Raw genomic sequence first — 25,999 nt, 5'->3', positions numbered from 1 at the left:
CTGAAAGACGGCAGAGCCGACTTGAAAGAGGCTGTGTGATAGGGAAGGTGGTGTGTGTATTGATGTGTATGTGGTTATGAAGACAGCACAATTCCAGTCTTATCATCCATATGACTCTGAATTTCATGCAGTAAGAGTATGGTAGACGTTTCATTCTAAATAGCACTGTAAAGTACTGAAGGAACCTCCTGTTTGCTGCCAGGGCCTCTGTGTCACGCATATGCATTGCAATGGGTGGTCTGAAAAGTCCAAACTGCTGGCATTCTTCACCACTATTTAATATCACAGACGATGTCCAAGTGTCCTGATTGCACACAGTTATGGGAAAGGAGGAGAGTGAAGAATAGGAACATAAGAGAGAAAAATATTGAGAGAAAAAAATTGTATAAATATTGAATCACCCCACCAAGGAGCATCTATTAATTTAAGGCACAAAGCTCCCATTTGTTTATTGCTGTTTTATTTTTGGTAGCCAACCCTGCAGTTGAAATAAAACCTATCTTAAAATCAGAAGACATCCCACATATAATCTTTAAATGACAAAAAAGGCTCTCTAAAATCCTGATTTTACGGTAATTCGGACCAGTTGGTGAAATCCACCCAGAACTGCAACTCTTCTTTTATATGTTTTGAATGTTGTATTTGTCAAGTGCACTCTCCAGCAAGAGAGACTCTATGTCCCATCATGAAGCTGTAGCATATCACAAAATGATCATATTGCTGGCTAATGCCCAAGAAATGCTGAAAAATAAGTAAAAAAAAAAAAAGAGATGCAAAAGGAAGTGTGTGTGTGTGTGTGTGTGTGTGTGTGTGGGGGGGGGGGGGGTGCTGAAATATTTTCCAGCGAATGTAATTTATCTTTGTCAGTGGGGGCAGCATAGCCCTGTCACTCTGTAACATCCTCTGGTGGGAGTGAAGGAGGGGGACAGAGGGCCCTCTGTGTCCCGGCCAGGAGCAGCATCCATCTGAAAAGCCGTCGTCAGACTAGCACGAGGGATATTTTTAGTAGATCCTGTCTCCACAATGGGCTCGGAAGGTGGAGGCCCTTGAGCTGCTTTTTTCAAAGGGGGTCGTGACACAGTTATGTTATCACGCACTATACTAATGTTCTCGTTAGCCAGCACTGAAAAACACTACAGTAGATCTACTGGGATGAAACACGACGAGCGTGAATCACCTTTGCAGTTTGAGTGTAGAGAGCTAAAGTTTTTGTTCCATTCGTGGTTAAGTTTTAGGCAGCATGTGCGCTGCATTAGTTCACTGCACAGCCTTTTCTGTGTTTTTGCCACACACACCTGTATATTTCCACAGTCATCTGCAACTTTATCAGCGGCACCCTGTCATCGAAGCAGGGGGCTAGAGTGCCAAGAGAAAAGGATGTGCAGTGGACGCGCTGTGAGTGGGGCAGAAAAAGGGAGTAAGAAAGAAAGGAAGGAGGGAGAGAAAGAGTGGAGAGGCGTGTGAGGGGCTGGCGTTATGACACTTCATGCCTTTGTGTTTGGGGTGGCTGCTGTACAGGGCCCTTCAACAGGCTGTCACCTCACGGCCCATCAACTCAGCCTGTTTCTGCTCCTGGCTCCCTCCTGTAGGCTGCTGTAGCCTTAAATCTGCACACAGAGAGAGCAACATTCATTTATACCATATCTGATTAATAGGAATGATTTTCCAGGAAGTTTTTTTTTTAATAATTTTTCTCTTTCAGTACACTGAACAATGCAGTACTATAATACTGTAATGAATTATCTTTTTGAGAGGTGGCTATTATCTATACTTTTAGAATACTGATTAACTCAATTGTTAAGGTAACACGCAGCTGATTAAATGTTAAAATCTAATTTTTCATGCTTTTTTCTTACTTAACATTTTGCCAAATGTATATATATATATATATATATATATATATATATATATATATATTAATAGGACACTAATGTTATCACTTTGTCAGCAAACCTAAATATAATGCTATATATCAAGTGTAAAAATGTTTTCCCATATTGCCCATCGCTATTCTACAGACATCTGGGTTTCCATTATAGGTGTCTGATTTAGATGCAATACTCTCCACTTTTTTGGATTCAGAGAATAGCTGAGGAACAGAACAGGCCATTCATGCTGTGGATTTGACTCAATCACTGCTGACTTGCACTCTGTTTTTCAAAACCATTGTTCTCAATGCTTAGCACCCATTTATTTGTCTATCGTTTTATTTCTTTGAGTTGTCTACCTATGTGATGGAAATAGAGAGAGAAAATGTTCTTTCTTTCTTTCTTTCTTTCTTTCTTTCTTTCTTTCTTTCTTTCTTTCTTTCTTTCTTTCTTTCTTTCTTTCTTTCTTGTCGGCAGGACCGTGTGTTTACTTTGATGTATGACTTTTCTTCCAGTAGTTCCTCCAAAGTGCAGCCAATGATGTCATTAATTTTATTACAGATGCACTGTCTGGAAAAGGAGAGAAGGAAAGAAGGGGGAGAGAGAAAGAGAGGAAATGTGCAGTGCAGAGTTGTATGCATAATGAATGAGAGGAGCACTTCATTTGAAACTTCAAGGTTTGGTGGGAGAGCAACGAAGAGAAGAGGAAAGAAATAAAATAATTTGAGAAAGAATGACAAAATGAAAGAAAGAAAGAAAGAAAGAAAGAAAGAAAGAAAGAAAGAAAGAAAGAAAGAAAGAAAGAAAGAAAGAAAGAAAGAAAGAAAGAAAGAAAGAAAGAAAGAAAGAAAGACAGCGAGAGAGAGATGCGAAAGCGAGAGGGACCTTGCTTCTCTCTGAATGAGTGGACTTGCGGGGGAGGTTGCATTCACCTGCAGCTGCTCCTGTAGGCCCCAGTGGAAAAACAAATAACCTTGTGTGGTTATAACTGTGTGTGTGTGTGTGTGTGTGTGTGTGTGTGTGTGTGTGTGTGTGTGTGTGTGTGTGTGTGTGTGTGCGCGTGCGTGTGCGTGCGCGTGCGCGTGCGTGTGCATGTGTGTATGTGTGTATGTGTGTGTGTGCGTGTGTGTGCGTGTGTGTGTGTGTGTATGTGTGTGTGTCAGGGAGCCCCCATGTCAGGGTGCAAGTAACACGGGTGTGGTATTAAGCTTGCTAACTTGCCTGTGGCCCATACTTCCTAAACAGCGATGTCCTGACAGAAATAGCTCAGCCGTGAGATTAACTTTTCTCCCCTCATGCTCGCCCACGCTCGGCTCGTCCCATGTGCGCGGGCCAGTGGCTACCTGTGTGAGCTCACAGTATTGTTGAGTTAAAAATGGTGGCTGTATTATTTTTGGACCAGAGCTGTGAATAGGTTTATAAATAGCAGAGGAAGTGAGGGGATACATGCCGAGACTCTGGCTACCTTAGCAGTTTCACTGACATCCAGCAGTCGTGCCTCTCTCCCTTTCTTCCAGACTCTCATTTGCTTCATTTGGTGAAGTTCATTTGATATGTTTTTCTACAATTTTTCCTAACCACTTAAAACACCCCTGCATGTGTTGAAAGAGGTGTTAATAAAGGCAAGCAAAGTTCTTGTGTAAATGCAATCAGTTCCATGTCCACAACATACCTTATTTATATACATGAATCATTTATTTTATTTCTTCATAAATTCTGTGGACTGAAATACACTCACTAAGTTGCTCATCCACTACCTATACACACGGTGTGGGTGATATGACAATATGCTGCTGTTATTGCAAGAAATTACATCACATTATGCTTTTGCGAACGCATTGTGGGGATCATGTGCATATGTAGAACACTGCAAACTTCTTAAAGTGTTTTCAGCCAGTTGTAGAGAATGTGAAGGCAACAACCTCATGAATAAAATATTATGAAGCTGATTAAACATATGGTTCTTACAATTTGGCACTGCTTTGTTGGTGCATTCGGTGATTTGCAACATGGTAGCAAGCCTCGGTAAAGATACATGTGAAGTATTGGGTAACTGTCTTCAAGCATCGTGTTGTATTTCTGTCATTTTCTTACCCACCCAAGGAAAACACTATGACAAATATGATGTAATATATATTTTCTTTTATTCTGAGCAAATCTTAAGGTGTGGCCTAAGATTATTACCCTTTTTCTTTTCTTTTTTTTACATAGAACAAATGCTATTCACATATAACAGCTTTAACAGTTTGTAAACTTTTAAAGAACTTTGTCTTGATTTTTGTTACTTTCCCTGTAGTTTAGCATATTGGTGATGTCGAGAATTGAAATGAATAGTATAGTGTTATTTAGTGTGACTCTGAAAATATCCTTACCGATTCACACAGTCTGTATTTGTCTTCTGCAGGGATGTTTTTTAGGCCAATGAATTATAAGTTAAAAGGAATGGACAAAGGTCCTGTGCCCACTTCCTGTCATCTATGAAATAAATACATCTGATTAAATACACACAATATTTGGTGTATTGTTTCAGGTCATGTCTGTACTTTTGACGGGAAAAACGTTTTGAAACAAGCGTAGTAATATACTTTTCCTCTGTACTCTTTAATCTGAGGCCTAATCTTCCTGAACTGGTACATCTTTAGCAATAAAAATATATATTGCATTTTTATAGTAATTAGGCAGGATTTTATCCCTCCCACCATCTCACCCATCTATTAAATTCAGTTTCTGATGCTTTGTGTGTTAATTAATCTGACCAATGGCAGAAAGCACATGATTTTTCTTACCAGCAAAAGTGCCTTATTTTCAGTTTTTATCAAATCTCTGCCATGCAGCATGTTGATGACCCATTTCTCAGATTGTTCAGAAAACAAGAGCAATGTGAACTCCATGGGGATTACCCTACACGACAGAGTGCATGCAAGGGAGATAGTGTGTTAGTGAGTGTGATAGAAAGGGGAGAACAATTGTTAATTTTCAGTGGTTTGTGGATTTGATTTATTTCAATTGCAGTCATCTTCCTTCTCAATGCTAACATCTCTCTCTCTCTCTCTCTCTCTCTCTCTCTCTCTCTCTCTCTCTCTCTCTCTCTCTCTCCCTTACGCACACACAAACCCTACATCTCCCTCCTTCACAAATGTTAGCACGGATTAGCTTCCGCTGTTGCAATAGCCCCCTCGGTTAATTACATGTGTAATGAGTTGTTTATTTGGGATAATGCGCAGCAGGAGCGCTGGCCCAAACGCTGCAGCCAGGAGCAGACCCAGGCACAGTGAGGCAGAGTGTGGGATATGTTGGGAAAGGACGATAACTGAAAAACCGGGGTAGAGTTATCAGTGTGAGCTCGGAAGGTGGACCAGTCGAGGGGGTGGGGGGTTTGTGGGGGATGAGTGAGTAGACTCTCTTGCATTTTCAGTCCATCCTGGAGTCAAACGACCTCAGGACTTTTCTCAGGGTGGAGAGACACAGAAAAAAGGAGGGCCAATAGCTCGGAAAACACACTCATGTCAACAAAAAGGGAAAGCAAAGTTCACAGAAGAGGGAATGAGGGATGTGTGCCCAGCAGTGGTGTAAGGGAGTGGAAAAGTGTGGGTGCGAGTATAGATGACTGAGGGAGGGAGAGAGAGGAAGAGAAGGGAGAGACGGATTCTGCTATCATTAGCCGAAGGGGACAGGCGAGGTTATGTGAACGGTGCAGCTGGAGAGGGTGCAGAGGGAATTGGTGCATGTCTCTGCACTGAGTGGCTGAGGCCTTGTGAACCAGCTTCCCTCCCCCTTCCACGCAGCCTGCACTTTCCCAAAGCAACCTAATAAAACAAAAAAAACAAAAAAGTAGCAGAGATGGAGAGGATAAGCTTCTGGAGCAGGATCCAAAACACACATACATACACACTTGATTTATACACCATTGGCTGTAGGCACTTGCCTCTTCTTGTTTTCTTTCCTCTTGTTATCAACCGGATCAAGAAACACAGTATTCAGCAGGAGCTAGCGATTAGCGTCAGAATAACAGTAATTAGAAGGGTCATTATTTTTTGATACCCTCCCCAAACAAAGATGTAGTAGCCTTCTTTCTCTTTTTTATTTTAAATTCTGCTGAAAAGGTTTTTTTTTCTGATTTTCATTATGCCTTTTTTCACTGGGCCATTACAGAGAAAATGAACAAGAAGCACCAGCCAGGCTAATCAGCACAGAGCAATAGACAGGCTAAAAGACCCAAACTTTCCTTGTCACCCTTTTGTGATCTCATGCAAGAAAACAGATCGGGAAAAAACACGCCTGCCACAGCTGTAAGACACAAGAAACACACTGCAAAGAAGGCTATGCAAATGTGTACAGGCCCACCACCAAATCCAACAACAAGGAAAAAATATGTACACACCACTCTTCATAGTTCACAAACCAAAAAGCCAGAATAGATGCTTTGAGAGGAAAAGGGGTATAAAATACGCCATAGATGTTTTTTATCCATACAGAAGGAGGCTCTTGTAGAAGGAGAGGTATGAGGGGAAAAAAGTATGATGGCATGTTCGCTGAGATACGTTTCTAGAAAAAAAAATATATATAAAATACACCTTACAGATTTTTCAGTATCAATCAGGTCTTGCCTTGTTTGCTATTTGCAAAAATAGGAGGGCTGATGGATGGAGTTTATCAAAGTGATATGAAGATTTGAAACAGGGCGTTAAACATCATCTGAAGCGTTAAACATCATCACAGTGCAAATCCAGCCAGTGTTGCTCCTCTCCATGCTCCCCTCTTGAGCCTTTATTTTTTTTTCTTTGAAAGTTTCGGCCTGGTTGATTCACCACAGCTGTGTGGACTCTTTAATCAGACAATATCTTTTTGCCTATTTACCCTGCCACCCTTTCACTGTCATTCTCCCACCCCGCCTGTAAACCTTCCTCTTCCCTTAACGCATTTTAATTGGTTGCTTTCTGTGACAAATTATGAGGGCTCGCTTTGATGAGGTCGACCTGAGTTGTTGCCAGAACGGAGCGCGCCTGGCGTTTGCGGCATTTGCCGACTTCTCTCACCACTACAAACACGCCATGGAGTGGGGAAGAGAGAAGGGAGGAGGGTACGCCGGACCCATAATGAAAGACTAGGGATTGGGTTGGCTCCTGGGGTATGCCATATTCCTTCCTTCACACTTGACTCCATGGGTCTGGACAGATCTATGCCTTTCTTAGAAAGTCAAGAGTAGTTCTGTGATTTTTAGGGGGTTTCTTTTTGCATAAAAACAGTGTTATGGTCTGACTTGGTCAAATGATGAATAATGAGTATGATGACATGAAGAGGATATGGTTTTAGCTGATTTTTTTTACCTCTTCCCTCATTGCTAATGGACAGGAAATTACACATTGAGAAGAGCTCCACACACAGAAATTGAGGGACAGAGAAGGAATTGAATGACATGAGGAGAAGAGAAAGAAAAATGGCAGCCTGGTTGCTTGTTTAGACAAACCCCAACTGTAACAATCAGAGTTAAATGATGCGAGAGATCAACAGCGCAGCAGTGCTCTCAACAATCAGCCCAATCAGCTTGTGGTAATGTCGAAATGACTGTGACATCACGTCGGAAAACAAGAGGTGGCAGGGATGACTGTATAGCTCTTTACCGAAGGCGAGTTTACAGCCTCTCATTTCATCCTCTTTTCGATCTGGGTTACTTCATTTCTGTACAGCACTTTGGGACTGAGGAAAAAGAGAAAGATCTCTATCTCTCAACTTCTCTCAGACAAAATGTCTGTGGTAAAACATTAAAAATGTTTTAAGAATGGCCTGCAACTCTATGATAAGTTTTGTTAAGTGTTTGTTTAGTTGGATAATTTGGTTTTGGATACATCATTTGTACACTCATTTGAAATATCTGACAGTTAGAACCTGCCGCACAATTTCTGAAAGTCCTATAATTTGCTTACAGCGGCAAAGAGAAAGCTTATGCTTACACTGATAAAGGAACAGGTGTTAGAGTTGCTCAGTTGAAATGCTGTTTAAACTTATATGATTTTGCTGGATTATACATTGAATATAAATTACTGATTGCATGGAACACAGGATTTTACGACAAAGGAATGTGTTCCTAACATTGGCGGATTTATTCCAGATTTTAGTTAGATATACTGCAACTAAACCAAAACGTCTGGTAAAAGGCATATTTACCATCTTTACTGAATTACTCAATATGAAAAAAAAAAGAACTGTGCAATCACTGAACATGCTGATTGATCGGGATAAAAGAGGAGGTTGCTTCACTTCCCTTTTCGTCTCTCTAACTTCTTGGCCAGGCATCAGAAGGAAGGAAAAAAACTCAATTTCTGTAAAACAGTTCAATATCAAGTGCCTCAGTGGCTTACTGTACATACTTGCGTCATGAAAAAAAAATGAAGAGAAGGATATAAAGGGGAGAGAAAAAGAGGAAAAGGAGAGGCAGAAGTAAGAAGGGGGTATGTTGGCACCCGCTCTCAGTCTCTGAGCCACGTTAGCCTCTGGGCTTAATTGAAGCCAGGAGGGAACGTTTAATAATTGCTGTCAGAAGATCAAATTTAATTCTCTTTTTCACAGGACCGCTGTAGGGTAGGGTGAAACAAATTGTCATCGGAGAGCTCTAAATGAACAAAGCTTTTAATTAGTCTGATTAGAATGCTGAGGTGGTGAGGGGGCCGAGGAGGATGTGCGCGACAAAAAAAGTGCGGTGAAATAATCAGAGGATCATCTAAGCCTGCAGACATGCCGCAGCCCCTCAATGCCCCTCCGACCTCTGAACAAGGCTAACATCATAAGACGCTCTCATCCTCGGCTGATAACATAATTGGCCGATTTTGCCAGACCTTGTCTCTTCCAAGTGACACAGCTCAGGGCTGTGTTAGCGTAGCGGGAGATTACTCACCAAGCAAACATGGCTCCTTCTTGTATTTATTCCTATCTTTTTTTAGTCACTGCTTAAAATGTATTTTTTTTCATGTAGCTTTGTTGGCTGATCAAAAGTCAATTGTCCCTCCACAGTGCTGTGGCTGCACCTGGATCTAGAGCAACTGTGCATGACGTGGTAGTGGTTAGACATTTGCTGATAAACACAGCTCTGCTCTTGCAGATGTGTGAGGAGAAGAACTCAAACCCCTGGTTGCGGTTCTTTAGTCAAATCACCCATGCATATGTATTTTCCAGTAAAATATTACAAATTATTGCAAGGACAGCGTTTTTCTTCTCCTTGATCAGAACCTCAATGATTCTCTTCCTACGTCCCATAAATTTATTTATTTATTTATTTATTTATTTATTTATTTATTTTGGTAACCAACTAAACTATACACTTTGTTCACGCTATACATGTACTGCTTCCACTGAATTATGAATGCATCCACAGTGCAGAAAAGTGTACAACACAGATTATAAACGGCGGTTGTTACTGAGAATTACACATACATTTAGTCATTCTACTTCATACACTTCCTATTTTTTTTTCTTAGTACATTAGCAGGATTTTATTTTGCATCCAAAAGCCTGTCTCAGGTGGACAGTTATCACTGAATACAATGTCCGCACACACCGCAGATCTGTGCTGAGCAGCTGCCTCTCCCTGACGCATGTAGCATGTGTCGTCCTTGGGTGGCTTTGCGATGGCTAACTGACAGACGGCTCTCACCTGGCCCGTTTTACCCAGGCTGGGCCACACTCACTGTTTACTGACTGAGTGAGGGACAAGACTTGCTGTCAGCACCCCTTCATCCATCCAGTCCATTTACTACTTTGTGTGGCCACATGTTCCCCATGCAAGGCCATATTATAGGAATGATCATTTTAGATAGCTGCATGCATTATTAATGTCAGTTCATTGAGAGAGGCTTCTGAAATACTTTCCTCTTTCACCTTACCGCTTTGTTTGTAGGCATTTTAAAACAACCGGTTTAACTACCTTGGATACCGAAGTCCTTGGATACTGAAACAGACAAATGCAAAAGCATAGGATAAACATGTCATATTTTCTTCTCATTTGATAAAACACTGGAAGGTCTGCAGCTATTTCAATAAGAGATTTTTTTTCTTCATGAGAAGTTTAGAAGGTTGTTTTGCGTTATTTTAAAAATGCACATATGTTTGCAAGACAGACAGGAGCGAAGTGTTGCAGTGGAAGGACCCTGAAAGAACACTCTATGTGATGTAAATGAAACCTCTCCTTTTTTCCATTGAATGCCCAAATCTCACATAAAAACTGAAAAGATTTATTCACCACCCTGCCGAAACGCAGTTCATCCATAATTTCACACATTTGCTAATAAAGTCACGGGTTGTGACATTTCTTTCTATTTTTCATGGCAGAGGTGCCATATTTACGAGTGCCATAAAACTATAGAGTCATTTGGGGTTTGTAATATGTAGTGTTAAATCCATGAGTTGTAGGAATGCAGTGATGTCATTTACTAAGTGGTTTTGGAAGTCTGTTCGTGTATCAACTTTGTCAACTCTGTTGCCCTCTTGGCCAAGAATCCTTTGCATTCAGTGCTTTCACCAGAAAGTGGCCGTTTGGTTACGGTCAGCGGTAGCGGCGACAGCCTTAACTCTCTTTCTTTCTGTTTGTCTCTTCTTTTCTGGCTGGGAGAAGGAAGTGCAGGAGTTTTGGTTCCCATTTTGGGCACTCTGGAACAGTTTAGGAAAGGAAGCACCTTTACACCTTTGATTGTCTGTGGTTTCTGATGTCACATCCTTCCTTCAGGCTCTGTGTCTGTGTGCGTTTCCTGTTGCTCTGTCCAGTTGTGTTAGAAGTTAAGACCAGTCTTTTTTATACTTCATTACTTCATATTGTTTGTTATACTTCATTATATTTCATATTAGCATCATCTCCATCTCTCCCTACTGCTAAACAAAATGGGGACGAAAGGCTAGATTTTTTATTAGTACTCTTTATTGCAGTACTTCAGCATTGTTTAAAGGCCACAGATAGAATCTCCTGAAGCTCAGAAGGTGGTAAAGCATCCTGCTTCGAAAGCCCACAAATCAGAAAGCAGAGCTCTGACAAGCAGATTCTCCCAGTTTAGGTCAGTCATCTTACTGCATTTTGGATGGACAGCCATGGTAGCCATTCGTCAGAGCTCGTATCTCCTCTAAGCAGGCAGTCCAACGCTCAAGAGCCTGTGCATGTAATGACATTACAGAGACAATAGGCCTCCCAGGATCCACTTGCTACGGCCTGCCTGTCTCCCTGTGCACCATTAACTATCGCTGATAAACAGCTGCCTGTCTGCAAATAAGTGCATTAAATAAAATCGCCTGTAAGAAAATAAACGCAGTTAGGAGAGGAAGAAAATGTGCTTCAGGGATTAAGCGTAAAGAGGAAAAAAGACTTCCAAGTGTGAGACTTGACTAGAGATTGTCCTAACACACAAATTATTCAGGAAGAACCATTGAAGACGTTTTTTTCTGGTCTCTTCAAGGAAATGGGAGTTTATTTGAAAAGTGCGGGGGTTTATTTAATGTATCGCACACCTCCTAAAAGGTTTACTTACTGCGCTGTAATATGTTATTTCAAATCTCTACGACCACATTTCCCTGTGAGCATAGAGGGTACTTGCCTTTTCTCAAGCACATGCTATTACCAAATATGTTGCAGATGTGCAGGAGAGAGAGAGAGAGAGAGAGAGAGAGAGAGAGAGAGAGAGAGAGAGAGAGAGAGAGAGAGAGAGACGACTGTGGTGACAGTGCAGGCTGAGATGTGTAACAAGGTATACGGCGTGGCCTGATACAGGACACCACTGGAGATTTCATAATTTCATTTAAAGATTTTGACCTATATGTGCTGTGTATTATGACTGTAATATGATCCAACATCAATGTGTAGTTGCTGCAATGACGTTTCATTACACCTCATTAACCAAATATAGTGTTCTAGTACACTTAAACGTGGCAGCCTGTATCTGATAAGCAAGCACAAGAAGTCAAATTCACTCTATTAGGACTTTGACAAATACAATTGAGTGTAATTTTTTTTTTTCTCCCTAAGTGGAACACTTGGGAATGAAACGACCCAGAATTGTGCCTGCTTTTGTTCGTACTCGTTGCCCTTTTAGCTCCAGTTTTTGTCGAGAGAGGGGGAAATGGAAAGAAAGAGAGAGAGAAAAATGCCTAGCAGCTCATTACATCTCTGTGCTGGCGCTCTTTTTCTCTTTGTCTTTCTCTTTTTCCCTCTCACTCTCTTCTTTTCCAGCATTCTTATTTGTGGCAGTAGGAAAGAGGCGTAGTTAACAGATGGGAGGGTCAGCAGCAGCGCTTCTCCCTCTCTCCCCTGAGAGACCTGCTCATCTCTCGCTTTTATCATGCTCTCTGTTTCTTCCATGTTCTCTTCATGTTCACTCGTTTCTGCTGTCCTTGCAGTCACACTTACATAAGGTGCCAGCTTATCAAACTAAGCTTCCATCACTGTCTTATGGCATCCACGTTGACCTCTCTCACACTAAGCCAAGGATCTCACTCTTGGCTCTCTCCCTCGTCTTCCTCCTCCTTCTCTCTCCTCATATGCTTTGGCCATGGATTAGTAAATTGGCTTAACAAACTGGTGCTCTCTCTCTCTCTCTCTCTCTCTCTCTCTCTCTCTCTCACACATGTGTGTGTGGTTGACAGAGTTGTTTTACCAGCTGTACTCATGTCTACAGTATTTCATCGTTCTAGTGTAAATTAGATTGTTCTTATCCATGGTCATCTAAAATGATGATGATGATGATGTGTGTGTGTGTGTGTGTGTGTGTGTGTGTGTGTGTTTTGCTTCAAATGCTATCTATTTTACCATATTACTTCCCCTAAAGCATTTTTATCAAACAGGATTCAGTTAATGAGAGTGTTTCTTTGAGTGATGGAAAAATTAAGCACACCGTTTGGTTTAGTTAGCTGCTATTGGAGTTTTCAGCTAGGCCAAGCACGGACGAGACTGGCGAACACGGCTTGTGCCAGCTCCCTGACGGCATCTTGGTAAATATTTACCCAGTAATCTAGTCATTATCACCAGCTTGTCTCCGGGTTGTTTTGCTCCTTGTTCAACAGTAGTCCTTCAAATAATCATCATGCTAGCTTTAATTTTGCCATGCAGGTGCTAAGACTCTCTCTTGCTAACAGCTCGCACAAAGTGTGACAAGCGGTGCGCAGATGCTAATAAAGCCTCACATCCAGGCTCATTATTAATAGAGACCACAGAAGACAAACACCGGCTGATTATTAACAGCACTAAATGTTTCTTTGTCGTGCAGAGTGTGTGTCTTTGACAAATAGGTTTTGACATGGTAATGAGAGATTTTAATAACTGGGTGTAGAATTTTATACACCCAGAAATTTAGAACTAGCCACACGTTGTGATGATACGGAGAAAATTGAGAACGAATTGAACTGCTCCATGAAAGAAATGAATAATAGCATTCACCTTAGCAACTTAGAACCTTTCCTTACTCTCCTTCCTGACTCTCTCTCAGGTGCAACATTTTAACACCAAGAAAGATTTACAGGGTTTGTCTGTGCTAACGTCTCATACTTAAGTTTCTGAAATCTGCTTATCAAAGAGCTAGAGAGACGCAGATATGTAGACGAAGGGGAAGACAGAGTGACACATCTTTCACACATAGCAACATCAATGTCTCTGACTCGTTCTGGCAGCTGCCTGGAAATGTTTCAGAAAGATCCGAAAAGAAGAAGGGACAAGGGAGGAAGAAGAAAAAGAAGAAAAACAAGAAGGTGAACGATGGAGGGGTTTTAATGCGACACCGCTGACAGCTTCGCTGCATTACACTCAGCCTAAATAATGGGATGCTCATTTGCATAACGAGGGACGTTATCACCTTTACTGTCAGAAGAAAACACAACAACACTTCTGCTGCTCCTCCCTGAGATGAATTGGGTTGGCCTACTTTACAGCGCCAGGGAGGTGCACTTGGTGCAAACACACACACTCTTACACAGCCATATGCACAAAAACCTACAAAAGATTCCTTGCAATTTTTTTAGCTCCCTTAAAAGGTCTATGTCCCAAAGATGAGATGGTTTACGGAAAGCCAGGTTAGCTGCTCAACTGAGGGCAGCCCTTTCAAACTGAGGAGGTCTCAGTGGGAGAGAGGAGCAGTGAAGTGATTACAGGATCATGGCAGATATAGACTTATTGAGTGTGTATTACAGCACAAATGAGAACAGCCATTTTTGGCATCAAGTCTTTTTTCAGCTACAAATACCTGAATTGCTTTGGTAAAAAATTCATTCATTCATTCATTCATTCATTCATTCATTCATTCATTCATTCATTCATTTTCTACCGCTTTATCCGAACTACTCGGGTAAATTAGTCATGCTTAAATAGGAACTCCGCTGATGTATCACATGCAATGTCAATTCATTTTTTTAGTCATTGTTCTTTTCTTCAATTGTTGTAATGCAACTGGTAATACATGTGGTAACATGGAGAATTTTTTGTTAACCAGATTCACATGCCGTTCAGCATGGCATAAATATTACATTGTGTGTGATTAGAGCCCTTAAGTTCGTGTCACCTTGTAAAACCTTGTCAAAATCTGTGGAGCTGTGGAGAGAGTGTGACAGTGCTGTCTCCCCTCGTAGTCGGCGCACTGAAGTGCTGGCTCTGATTTGCATGATATCGACAGTGAAAAACAGCGCACTCTTGCTAAAATGTTGACAGATCCTTTTGTCTTTATTCACCATCCCATGTGCTGAGATTATACTTTTTTATCTTCTTCTCCACTATCTGCCATAAAGCTTTTCTCTGTTTTCTCTCTCTATATCTCTCTGTGTATAACAGGTACAGCTGCTGGAATCTTTGAATTGAGTGGAGCAAGTACAGAGAAGAAGGTCTGGTTTGAGGAAACACAAAAAAGCAACAAAAAAAAAGAGCAACAAGGCCATAAAGTTATTTGGTGAAAGAAGAGAGTGAAGAAAGAAACGGGACAATGGGGAGAAAAAAGATTCAGATCACGCGGATTATGGACGAACGCAACAGACAGGTAAGACTCACCAGTTAAAGTTACGGGTTATAATTCAGGGTTATAAAACACTAAATTCAGACGTTTTTAAAACTTTCATGAGTGGCATAAATTCAAACTGAAATGATCCTTTAAAAATAGCCCGAGCGGCTCTCAACACCCTTCATATGGCTCATGGCCGACGTGCCACCGACTGTAGCTAATGTCAGTGAAAGATTATTTTAGCATGGGTGGGTACAGAGTGGGAGGGTAGCACAAACAAACAGACAAACAACCTCTAAGGCACGCAGAGAGAGAAATCGGGAGGTGGGCGGTTCTTTGGGGCCGTAACACTTGGTCCAGTAGTTTTCCTTTTACAGATCAGGTTGTAGGTGGAGGCCAATGAGATGTGAGCCTTCAGCATGACATCATGCTCCTGGCCTATATGGCCTTTCTACATTTACTGTTTTTATCTTTTATAACCTAGTGTTTTTCCACATATCTTCAGATTCTTGTCTGTAATGATAAAACCTTCAAATATCCCGGAATGACTATATTCATTATGTTGAGGGATGAATTATATAATCATAGTTAGGTTTGCTAGTTTTTCTCTGAATGATTTCATTTGGATTTAGGATTAAATGTAGGTTACTAATATAAGTCTTTTCATGACCTAAACACTCAGGACATGGGACACCAGCCAGCCAGGGCTGCAAACACAGACAGATATCATATCTAACAAATTCTGTACTTGTATCGATTATAGTGGTGCCAGTAACATAGGTACTTGTTTTACAGCAAGATCAATGAGCTCTTCTCTTCTCTGTGCGTCTGATGTTTATGCTTGGCGGCTGCCAGAGAAATAGGAGTTTAAAGGTGCCTTCAGAGGGCAATCTGTCAAAGACAGCAAGGTCTAAAGAGACTCTTGGTTTCATTTATAGTGACTTTATTTTCTGTTTAAAAAAACAAAAAAACAAAAAAAATGTTTTGTGGCTTACTGTGGCTAAAAGTTTTGATGGCATAGAATGTGTCCACACTCCACTTAATGACTGCTGTCTGGACTTTGGGAAGGGCTGATCAATTATTGAAAGCGCAATGAGGGGCCGAGGAGGATTGAAGGAAAGGAGAGGAAGAGGAGAGTGGAAAGTAATGGGTGTGTCAGGCGGCACAGACGGCAGGGGAACGGTGGCATTAGTCATTTGGCACTCGTGGGTTGAGTGAGTTCTCCCCCCTGAGGAAACCAGAGGCTCACATGCACATGGCGGAGAAGCAAAGATTCACACAAATGAGTCAAAGCCCTTATCATACCAGCAGTCTCTTCTTGTTTTTCTCTTCTGACTGCTGGGAAAGCAAAATAACTTTAGTAAAATTTAATATCGAAATTCTCCTTAGAAGCCTTGCTTACTTAATTTTTTGCAGACTAATCTAGTAAAATATGCTCAAGTATGACCACCGTTTCTTCACTGTATTTCGCTCATTCAGTAAGAATTCATTATAGATGTGTTAAGATGATATGATGAAGTAGAAGTGGTCAGGTAAGACACACAGTTTCTTTGATGTATAGCCACAATAGAAGAGGAGAGATAAAGAAAGAGGAAAGAGAGCAAGAAGGATGCATGGTCTAGGTCAGGATGTTTTTGGGGGAGGCTATCGTATTGCACAGAAAGCATCCTGTCCTGGTGTTATCGCTGCTCTCTTTCCTTCTTTCTCTTGCTGTCCTTCTCTTACTCTTTCACTTATTCTCCCTCCCCTCCCTCAAGATCAGAGATTGATACAGGAAGGACACCTGATGAGAGTCGATGCCACAGCTTTCCGGGACTTGAGATCAAGAGGGAGAGGGCAAAGTGAGGCAATAAGTAAACCAGAGAAACTTTTAGGATCTTATTTAGAAAAGAGGTAGTAGCTTCACACTTTATCAGTATTATGGTTTTGTTATAAATAAAGCTAGCTATGAAAGCTTTTTCCATTTATCATTACATCGTCAAACTAATTCAGAGCTCAGTATGAAGACGTTGTGTGTAGATGTGGCCTATCAAGGATCTCTACAGATAGTTGTCCTTCCCCTTCAACATCTTTGACTGATTGTATCAAAGTACAGAGTTCTGTGTGATACTAGGAAACCATGAAGACAGGCATCACAAGACAAGAATGAAGGACCTTTGACTCACAACCTGTTTTTTCTACCCTCCCCTCTGCTCTCAATTTGTTGAAGTCGTGGCTGGGCCTTTGCATATTTTCACTTCCCCTTTAAGGAAATCTTTCCATTCCAAAGCAAAATAAACAGCTGCCTGCTTCAATGGTGTTACCTTTGGTGCAACATTCTTGAGATGTTTGCAGGGTTTTCATGCAAATACCATCACATTCAGTGTTTGATGTTCCGGTCCCACAGCAAGTCCCCACAGTTTTATGACTGAGAGAAAACAACAATTGGTAAATGAGATTTGTGTATACAATAGATCAATTTATTCTACAAATTCTGCTGTATGTCACACTCCAAAACGCCCAGTTTATAGGTCTACATTGTGAGACAGCAACAAAAAAGTGTTTTCCATCATTTTATGTCGTAAATCACCCTTATTTGAGTGGCAAGTGTATAGCTGGCCACCCTGTCTGCAGTGCCTTGCTTGCAGGCATCAGGCCCTTATCGCCTTGGGCGGCCACTTGGACCCCCCACCACCACCCTCGAAAACACTTCCCCAGAGCATGGCCAGTTGACTGACTGCCCAGACTGCCACACAGGGCATTAGTGTGCAAGGCCTGGCTACCTGCCCTCCGGCCACTCAAACACTTTCCCGGGCGCATCAACATGAAAGGATACCCTGTGCGTTAAAATGCATTAGCCACTGTGCTAACTCTCTGCACATTTTTCCCTCGCTAAGAATTCTCGATGCTGCAGCAGTTCATTCTTATAAAGATTCTCTGAAACAAAGGGGAAAATGAGAAGGTCATAACGGATCACAGCTGAATCATTCTAAGTGAAACGCCTCGTTGCCAGTCGGGAAGCAGCCGCATCGGAGTCGGCTGTAATTGGGCCTAATGGAGGGTGGCTAATTCAGGGTTGTGATCCATCTGGCCAGGTGGTGAGACAAACTTGGGTCAGGTCAAGAGAGGCCAGGGAGGAAGTGGCCCTGATGGCAGTGGGCAGGATAAGGGATGTCATTATTCATAGAAAGGATAAATGGTTTGCAGCTGACCCATTGTGCTTCATGAAGACGGAGAACAAGACATTTTTTGGCATGTTAGGTCAGAAGTAATGCTTCTTATAAATGCTTAGAAATGAGCGTGTGTTGAGGGGTATAAATTTGGTGTTACATCATGCTGTATTGCATTCAAAATCAAAACCACTACTCATTATTCTCACATCAGTCCCAGTTTTCCTCTCAGGTAAAGTAAGATGATGGCTCAAAATGTATTATGGCATTTGCATAAACGCCCCCAAGATATAGCTTGTATAAAAATCTACATCACACCTAAACAGGACCAATAGTGTGAACAAGTGATGTAACATTTAAAAAAAAAACACTTTATAATAAATAAACATCATGAATAATGATCAGTACATCAGTACTCAGTTTGTTTATACATTTTAAGTAATGCAAGTTCTCCTGAATATCCAGGATTCTCTGTTTATTTACAGCCCCTAACACCTTATCATTTCACCAATACTTTCCGATTAAAAGCTTTAGCTAAGACATTCCACTTTGCATTGAGTGTAAATTCTCTTCATCTGTACTTTATGGTGGAGTGATAGCATTGAGCTTCAGTCGGATTTCAGTACTCGTGACAACAGAGACAACTCTCCAATCAACAGTGGTGAGGTGTGAAACAGTTTGAGTGAAATTAACAGCAGGAAAATAATGAGGCCCTCTGGGTATCCCGTCACCCCTACTCACCTTCCTCAGATTCTCACCTTGCTCCTCTGATCGTTTCCTCTGTTTCTGTCTCCTCAAAAAAAAAAAAAAAAAAAAAAAAAATCCACTGCACTTAGTTCTTCTTCTTTTCTTCTTCTTTTCTTCTTCCTCTCAAAGTCTCTTTAGTTCAACAAATTCTCCAAATTATTCTTCTTTGAATTGGAGCTCCACAAATGTTGAAGTTCCTCTTGCATTAATTGTTATTCCTTCTTTTTTCTTATTATTGTGCACCTTCCTCTTTTAACCCACCATTTCGTTTGTCTTTCACACATTTCCTTCTAGTTTACAGTATACGTTATTAAATGAATAAGAAATGTTGGCAGTTTAAACAATTAAGACACATTATAATAAAATGTGTTTTATGTCAAGCTAAATTTACTCTATAAAGCTCACTCTTCACCCACACACGCGCGCACACACACGCACACACACGCACACACACACACACACACACACACACACACACACACACACACACACACACACACACACACACACACACACACACACACACATTTTATACATATGTAGTGTCCTTTCTATAAGAATGTGGGCCATCCAGAAGGGTAGAGAGATGGTGTTGATGTCAGCATAAATAAAGACACATAGTCATGCAAAAGGATTCACTGTCAAGCGTACACACATCCAATTAAGACATGTGTAAATGGGTGGTACAGGAGAATGGGTCTCCAGAGTCTGTATGCAGAATGTGGATTATCCAGCATGAGGGACGCAGGGGTGGGGGACGGCATGGTGACAAATGACTACTCGTCCTCTATGTCTCTGTCCACCGGCAAAACCCCCTGGGGAAAACAGCAAGCCCAGGAGGCGGGAAGCAGAAGCGAAGCCATTGTGAAGGGGAAGCCGTCAGGCACTTCCTGTTATGAGAGGAAATACACAGAAATGTGCTTCCTGCCCCCTTGTCTCCAACCCCCCACATGAAGGGCCAGGGAGTCAGGCTGTTACCGACCTTATTTCTTCTAATCGCTTAGCCATTTGGTTTGTTTTTCTTCATATAGACATTCTTCTTAAACCTTTAATGCATGATACACGGTTTGTACATAGTTTAGGTTCTTAGTAAACAAACACATACTAACAACCATGATAAGGTTAAAAGGTCAATATATATATATATACACACATATATAGTATTTTTACATTTATTTGTCACACATTACAGAATTGTATACAAATATTATGTAATGTTATTTTATCACTTACGTATTTAATGGTTGTGAAATAAGTAAGCATTAAGGGAAGTAAGCACATAAATGAAATAAATAGATGATTTAATAGGGGAAATGAGGTCATAGGTCACTAATAGCCTGGGGTATGCATTTAAGAGTTAATTGTGCAACCAAATTCCTCTGTTTTTGGCCCCATTAGTTCTGGTGCTTCCTCTGTATTAAATTTGGTAATATACAGGGATTGATCACGCCAAGCCAATAACAAGTTTTCAAGCTTGTGTTGATGTTTGTATTTCACACCAAGGTCTTCAAGCCAGTGTTAGCAGTAACCTTTCTTGCAGCTGATTTTGCACAGCAGTCTCTTGACTGTTCTCACCCACTAACTATGTAGTGGAGAAGGTGCCATAAGTGCCATAAGTGCCATTTTCAGCAATTAACGCACTGACTCGCCGAAGGCTCTAGAGCATGGAAGACTGAGGCATGACAATGTGGGGGCAGTTTGAACAGAGAACTGGAGAAAATGAAGAGAATGATGTTGTAGCCTTTTTTGACTTGCCATTACGGCAGTATAAGTGGAGAAGTTTGCACAGCATGGAATTGCTCTTAGAAGTGCTACGGATGAAATAATTTGTTTTAACTCCACAGTGACCTGAAGGCCATGTCAGTCATTTTATAGCATAAAAGTGGTGGCTCCAGTATAAATGGACTTTTACTTCACCTTTATCCATTTTTGTTGTGACCAGAGGTAAGAGATGAGTGAGGTGAGAGCACACTGTTGCCGTTGATCCCAATACTCCTTTGGGGTGTCATTGTGTTGTGGTGACTGATTTTAACAGGACTTTCAACCAGTGTATTACCTATGCACAATGAAGAAGACAAATAATCACAGTGATGGAAGCATATACATAACATAAAACCTTGTTTTTAGCACAGTCCTGTTTTTGTCTGGGTGTAGTCCCCCACGGTTTGCTGACCTTGTTTTTTTTTTTTCTTTCTTGCAATTTGTGGTTCTCTATATGTAATTCTTCACACATGGCCTTCCGTTGCATAAACCGAATGTTTCCTGACCCACCTGAAAAACCAGAAAATTCAAGCCTGGGTTACAATTTATTTGCCATCTACAAAATGAGTCAGGAACAGCATCGTGAAAAAAAAAGTTCACACATTCAGTGAGCTCCATGGCACCAACTTTCTGTTGAAGCTCTCATCATCATGGCCTATTCTTCAATAGAAACAGAACTGTCAAAACAATCAATAGTGTTCTCCAAACTTTGCCTAATGAACACCGCTGATGAGACATAATCAAAACATAATCACTTCCTTTATGGCACAGCAGAGAGGAATGACAGCAGGCCGTTGACAAGACGAGTAGACGTAACCATAGAAGTAATTTTATTTTACAGGAGCTGTCAGTGGGAGAGGCCACAGGTATCTGCCACTGCACAGTACTGTCACCAATCGAATGGCATTCCTGTGAAGAAGAAGACAGGTGTGGGTGTGTGTCAGGGTGTGTGTGTACTGTGTGTGGGCACATTCACAGTCTTAAAATCATCAGCATCAGAAATGCAGTAGATGTCAGATATCGATTTAGTGAGCTAATTAATGTAATGCTTTGTTAAAAGTTTTGTACTTAAGTGTGGGCTGTGTCTGAAGAAAGAAAATATTTAACGAAATGAAAGATTTACTGGGTCACAGTCTGCATGTTTACGATTTAATCAAACAAAGAGAATGAGAAAAAATTTCACCATATGTAAGCAGCTACATTTAGGAAGTTCCACTTAGACCGACATCTCAGCAAATCATGAGTCCTGGTTCCTCCAGGGGATGTATGCTTAATGTTTTACTGATCCTGAGTGCATGGGTTCTAAAAAATATAGTTAACATATTTTGTGCTTGATATCAATTTTGTGATAAATGCAGTACATATCTTTACATTTAGGATTATAATCTACATATATGGTACCAATGAGGCTGTGTTTGTGGCCCTACCGTGGCAGCCGGATTGTGATGAGGCCATTTCCACTGGCGTATGTGAGCCAGATGAAAGCGTGGGCCAGACCTGGGGTCAGAGCTCCTTTGCTACCTGAATGAGTCTTTTGTTTTAGACTTGTAGAGTGGCATGGCAGAACAAAAGGGGGGAATGAGAGATTGTGAGTTTACGTTTAGCACATATGCAACTCACTTAGATTGTGAGTGTGTGGGTGATTTTAGCATTTTCCCTTTTGCCTTCTTAATTATGTAGTGCTTATGTGTTTCTGACCTAGTGAGTTTATAAACCTTCTGAAATACCAAATGAGATATTTTATATTTTTGTTTTCTGAAAGTCAGTTGTTTTCAAAAGTCTGAGGTTTTGTTCATGATCTGTACTGGTGCATTTCTCTGGACTGAGCATGTTGAAACACGCACTAGGGGATGTCCGAGCGTGGTTATTTATAATGTTACTAATTTCATAGACGAGAACATTTACTGAGAAGTGACATGTCAGCACTGCAGCACTGTGAGCAGTGAGAGATGACGATCTCTGTTTGTTTGTGTGTGTGTGTGTATGAGTGTGTGTCATCTTTCAATATATGAGGAATTTTGTAAGAATTAAAAATTTCCGTTGTATCCATTTATTTTGTATCCAGTTCCTTTATCAGAGATCCATCATGCGTTAGATATAAACAACACTAAAAAACTCAAGCTACAAAGTATAAAAAGAAATTAACAAGTGATAGAGTGTTAAGTAGTGTTAGAATTATTATTTTATACAATTATTCTACAGAGTCTGTCTGACGTTTTTCACTCATTTATACAACATATAATAGGCAGGACAGTAGAGCTTAATCTGAGGCATTTTCAAGCTTGTTTGAATTGTAGTAAAAAGCCCAAAAGTCTTTTCTGTAACCTTTGCTTGAAATATGAGTGGAAAAAGTCTGATTATGCCAGCATCTGTTTTCCCAGACATTTTGGATGAACAAAAAAGAAAACGGGAAACGTTGATTTTCCAACAGTAGTACTGTTCTGTGCAGCTCAAGACCAAGAGAGATTCAAGACAATTTTCTCACACCTTTCCAACCTTGTGTACTGGCCTTTAAACTTTTTTTTTTCTTCTTTTCTCCCTCTCTTTCTACACTATCACAATGTAGGTGACATTCACCAAGAGGAAGTTTGGTCTGATGAAGAAAGCCTATGAGCTGAGTGTGCTATGCGACTGTGAGATTGCCCTCATCATCTTCAACAGCACCAACAAGCTCTTCCAGTACGCTAGCACCGACATGGACAAAGTGTTACTGAAGTACACAGAGTACAACGAGCCTCATGAGAGCAGGACCAATTCTGATATTGTGGAGGTGAGGAATCTGCCGTACACCAGCTAGCTGGAGCACACGTCGCTTTGACAAGCTGACTTGAAGAATAATGAATGAGCAGAGTGATAGATGTTGTGGGTTTTAATATATTCACTGAGGAAATAGAGAACAAAATCCTAATTTCTTCTACAATCACAGTACATCCCAATCACATGTGAAGCTTCCTCCATGCATGCATGTGGAGGAAGAGAGAATCATAGTGTTACTAGAGGATATGCTCTCGTGCCAGACCACTGCTACTGTTTTAGCAAACAGACATTAGCCAGTGTGTGACACAAGCTCCTCATATCCCGCCTGTCTCTGCCCACTCTGAATCTCACAACAGTGATCGAAACATGCTAAAGCTTTGGATAAGTCTCAGGCCTCAGAGACATGCTGTCTACTCGTTGCTGCGCCAGCATTGGCCTCGTTCCTGAAACCAAAGCCGGGTTCAATCCGAGCTAAACAGCCATGACAGAGGCCAATCACGAGGCAGACGTCCAGTAGCAAATGTTAAGCCCAGTGTGAGTCGCTTGCGCAACAAGCTTTCCACACAGACGTGGCCAAGGACTCAAGGGCTTCTGAGGCACTTAAGGATTTATGGAAAAAGATGCTGTTTGTCCTCTCTGGACTGGTACAAGTGTCAACCAGAGACACACCTTAACTAGCCCTTTTTCTCTAGCCTCTACCCAAATATAGTTATAAGTTAGTATTCTTTCTAATTCAGATTGTCAGCCAAACATTAATACCCATGTGTTGATTCAGGTGAGTTCACACTTCTGTTGCGCTTCAATAACACTAGACTTATCCTTTACTTTGGCATTGATTCAGACACTATTTATTTTTTTTTTTGTTAACAATTTTTCACTCTCTCTGTTTCTCTCTCTCTCTCTCTCTCTCTCTCTCTCTCTCTCTCTCTCTCTCTCTCTCTCTCTCTCTCTCTCTCTCTCTCTCTCGGAAATATTGCATAAACCCTCCAGAGTCACAGCATGCTTTCCCCCAGTCCCCTCTCTCATATCCATTTCACACAAGTCTGTGTGTATAAAAGCTTTTTTTTTCATTTGTTCAATATTGGTGTAAATTAAGATTTTTTCCCCCCTTCTTTGTTCCTTCATACTATATATTCATAAGTTTGAGACATCCTTACACACTGAATGAACACTTACATGAAATGTGTCTAGAAGAGCAGTGAGGAGCAAGTACTGTAACTGAATCTGTGATGATCATTTTACATTATTGTTTAGAATCACACTTGTTTCTAAACCATACTGAGACTCAACAAAACCCAATGTCTACTTTATATTTCTAACACAGCAGATATGTTTGCTGAGTGAAGACAGTAGACCACTACACTCCCTTAATGCATTATAGACATGTGTATAGTAGACTTTTAATCTTGTCTAGACCTAAACTTCAGCCAGGGAATGAATTATAAATTGTCTTCCTTCACTTTGGAATTCCTTGAAACCAAAGTGCATAAGCGCGTTACTATCCATTAAGTGGTAAGATAAGAGCATATCTGGTAGCATTAGACATCAGTAGGCTACATCAAATTTAAATACAATAAATGTTAAACAGCCAAATAAGAAATACGAAGAAAAAAGAAATATAAAGAACTTCACTTTATATCAGGCTGTCATGCCTTTCATAGCTGCTATTACAGAAAGTTCCAAATTGGCCAAATTACACAATGTCTAAAATGTTTTGGGGGCTTTGATTTAGTGAAATATCGGCTCAAACAACCAAAATGCCAAACATTGCTGTTTTGAAGCACACATTATAAAAGAGCCATAATGTAAATCACCTGAGGATAATCTGCTCAGATGTGCCAAAGGGAAAGAAGTGAAAAAAGAACAGTGCGGTTGTAGAAGAAACAGAAGTTAGTGCTAGCTCTTTCTCCACTTTGGCACCCTTCTCCACCTAGTGCTAGTGAAAATTGATTGGGAGTGTGCCTGAGGCAGCAAGCTAACTGGATTTGCGAGCATGCGAGCTCCTACAGGGCCTCCATTTGGCTGCTGCTAGGTTACATCACGGCCGGGGGAGATAGGGTAGCGGGAGGTCAAGAGGAACAAAGCAGACTTGCTGTTGCAGTAGCAGGATAGGGCTGAAGACTTCAGCTGGGCTTTGGAAGGAGGGCTGGAACTGGGAGGTGGGTGATAGTTTTGAAGATGTAGGGCATGTGTACTTCTGTGTGAATAAAAGAAAAAGATTGAAAGACGTACATCTTCAGCAAACATATACATTCACGCCCTTGTGTATTTATATCTACAAGTAAATATTCTGTCTTATATAAATGAAAGAATCCACAAATGCACATATAAGGATAAAAAACAAGCTAAAGGATAAAACGTAGTTGTTCCTGTCTTTGCCCAGCATGCCTTGGAGGGTGCAGTGGGAGGATAAGGAGAGGCAGGGGAGCCGGGCACAGCGTGTGGGCGTCTCGAAGAGCGGACTGCTACATTAGCAATAAAGCTCCATGTAATTAGCATGTCTTCGGCTGATAATTAGCGTCGCTGGGAGAGTGGCAGCAGCAGGCTCTGCCCGGCCTCTTTAGCTGTGTTTGCGAGGGGCTGAAGGCCCTACTCCTTCACCCCAGCTCTCAACACACGTTTTTCCTCTCTCCTCTTCCTTTCGCTTGATTTTCATCCTGGCTTTTCAGGGTCAGGCCCGTTCCTATTTTAACTCGAACGTCTGCTAGGCTAGCCTCTCAATCTAACATGCTGTAATAATAATACATACAATAATAATGTGCCTATG

The 25,999-nt window shown here is 41.1% G+C and overlaps 1 protein-coding gene across 10 annotated transcripts in view; it reads left to right on the top strand.

Moving 5' to 3' along the window:
* Positions 1 to 25,999, top strand: part of mef2cb (myocyte enhancer factor 2cb) — a 64,064-nt gene that overhangs the window by 15,671 nt on the left and 22,394 nt on the right. For all 10 annotated transcript variants that reach the window (XM_047818324.1, XM_047818327.1, XM_047818325.1 and 7 more), the window contains 2 exons: positions 14,656 to 14,857; positions 23,042 to 23,245. In XM_047818324.1, coding sequence (XP_047674280.1) covers positions 14,804 to 14,857; positions 23,042 to 23,245 — 258 coding nt within the window. In that variant the 5' untranslated portion in view covers positions 14,656 to 14,803. The remainder of the gene's footprint in view (positions 1 to 14,655; positions 14,858 to 23,041; positions 23,246 to 25,999) is intronic.

The sequence above is a fragment of the Tachysurus fulvidraco genome, chromosome 9, assembly GCF_022655615.1.
Source record: "Tachysurus fulvidraco isolate hzauxx_2018 chromosome 9, HZAU_PFXX_2.0, whole genome shotgun sequence".
Lineage (NCBI taxonomy): Eukaryota > Metazoa > Chordata > Actinopteri > Siluriformes > Bagridae > Tachysurus > Tachysurus fulvidraco.
This window is presented reverse-complemented; position numbering and strand designations above follow the sequence as displayed.